Source organism: Copadichromis virginalis, linkage group LG3 (assembly GCF_057382275.1).
Source record: "Copadichromis virginalis isolate Kocher_CV1m ecotype Utaka linkage group LG3, C_Virginalis_male_GT1.1, whole genome shotgun sequence".
In the NCBI taxonomy this organism is placed as follows: Eukaryota; Metazoa; Chordata; class Actinopteri; order Cichliformes; family Cichlidae; genus Copadichromis; species Copadichromis virginalis.
The window spans coordinates 57,209,304-57,211,218 of NC_140620.1; the positions used below are offsets into that span (position 1 = coordinate 57,209,304).

The 1,915-nt window shown below is 40.6% G+C and overlaps 1 protein-coding gene across 1 annotated transcript; it reads left to right on the plus strand.

Moving 5' to 3' along the window:
* Window positions 1-833: 833 nt before the first annotated feature.
* LOC146715363 (uncharacterized) lies at window positions 834-1,609 on the plus strand. Its single transcript, XM_085441201.1, has 2 exons — window positions 834-954; window positions 999-1,609. The coding sequence occupies exons 1-2, from the start codon at window positions 834-836 to the stop codon at window positions 1,607-1,609; spliced, it is 732 nt and encodes a 243-aa protein (XP_085297327.1).
* Window positions 1,610-1,915: the final 306 nt, after the last annotated feature.

Below are 1,915 nucleotides of genomic sequence, written 5' to 3' on the forward strand. Positions count from 1 at the left end.
TTCCTCTTAATTCTTTTTCAGGGATGGAAATTGAAGAGGAACTCACAAGGCTCCTGCCGGCACTAGACAGAGAGAAAATAATCTGCATTGTAGAACATCTGACGGACGTTATTGGTGTACAACAAAAAAGTGATCTTTTGTTTGTGGAGGCAGAAGATCTCAAACCCTTTCTCACACCAATTCAAATACGTAAACTACTTCTTGCATTTAAAGGAGGTTTGTGTAGGTTCTGTATAAATCATAGACTTGAGTCTATGATTTGAAGGTCACTCATAGACTCATATGTCACTGATTAGCTTGATTAGCTTTTTTGTTCTCTTCACCATACTACACATGTACTTTGACAGTATAATATTGAAGAGCGTTTTGGGGCTCACATTGTCCGGTAGATAATTAACACGGAAAACATAAACAAAAGTAGACACTAAATCTAACACCATTAACCTTTCATTGGTAGTGGTACAACTAAGGGTTTGAAATTGTGACATGCTGTAAAACATATTGACTCAAGGTCTTTTCAATGCAAGACCTTGAGTTTGTAGTTCTTTTGCAGTCCTGGGATTGCTTCTTTTCATCTTCAGACAAGGTCCCCAAAACTGCCTTGCCATTACTACTCAATCCTAATTGAAGGGTTCATCTTTTAGTGAGGACATATTTGTTGACATAGTAGCTTTTTAAGGTAGCTTTTCCAATGATCTTTATTTATTTATTTTTTTTTAGATGGCAACAGACCAGAGAACCTGAATGACACCATTACTCTGGAGCCTTGCCCTGCTGCATCAGCTGAAACATCAAGCCATCCACCTCACCCCTCCTCCTCCACGTCCACCACTATGTACAACCATTACTCCAGCTCTTGGGTCTCACACTTCCAGATTCCTTGGGAAAGATTTCCACTCCGACTGTCGCATGCAATCACAAGAGGAGACAGAGCTCATCCAGAGGACAGGAGAAGTATGGTCAGAAAGACTGGGTTGTGGACATTATTCACTACTAAGAAGCATCAAATCGTCTTCGTCAAACAAAGAGAACCAGGAATGAGGAAGACTGCAGTCCCAACCGTAGTGCAACCCCACCTAAAAAAGTTAGATGCCTTGTTGATAGCTATGGTTGTATAAATTGGCAGCCAGTTGAACTTCCTGAGGGGGAAACGCCAACTTCTTTAGAGGAAAAGAAACACATCTTGTTAACAATTTTCAATTCACAAGGACCTGGAGCTGTGGAGAGACCTGATGTGGATGACTTCATGTGCCTCACATATATTTCTCAGCGGCAGCTTATCAACAGTTGTCCCTCACCTTCAGTAGCTGAAATTCAGGAGCAGTGGCCATTCTTGTTTACTCGGAAAGGTCTTTCGAACCACTTTTACAAACTCACAGGCATCGATATCAGTGAGCGCTTAGGTCAGGCCCTCGTAACCAAAGGCAGAAGGATTATTAACTATTTCTCCAGCCAGAAGCTCAAATGGAACCTTGGTATAAGGACACTCATCCAGCAGATAGAAAGTGAGGGAGTTTTGACCAACAACAAGGTTGGCACAGCAGCCATACTTCTCATGATGAAGTATGTCAATGGAAAATTTTACTTAGTAGTCAGTATAGTCTTTTAATGATATAAGTTTGCATATGGTAGAATACTGCATGTAATCATTTGTGTGTAGAAGTATATAGTTGGTGGCATATTGAAAGAATGTCTCATCCTAGGAGGTCTGTAACATTCCAGGGTGTTCTGGCGTTCACCCCCACATCCTAGGAGCATGAGAGAGGTCGTACCTCGTCTTATTGTTTTACGGTAGGATTAACGTAGCTATGTCAGTTTTAGTTTAAGTGCTTCTTTATATATAGATGAACTGTTGGATTTTTCCTTCACCATTTATGAGGTTTCAAGAAGAAGATAAACGACAGATATGAATGTT

Coding starts and splice junctions, on each gene's coding strand:
- LOC146715363 (XM_085441201.1), top strand. CDS start 834: ATGTACAACCATTACTCCAGCTCTTGGGTCTCACACTTCCAGATTCCT. Junction 955..998: donor TCATCCAGAGGACAGGAGAA/GTATGGTCAGAA, acceptor TTCACTACTAAG/AAGCATCAAATCGTCTTCGT.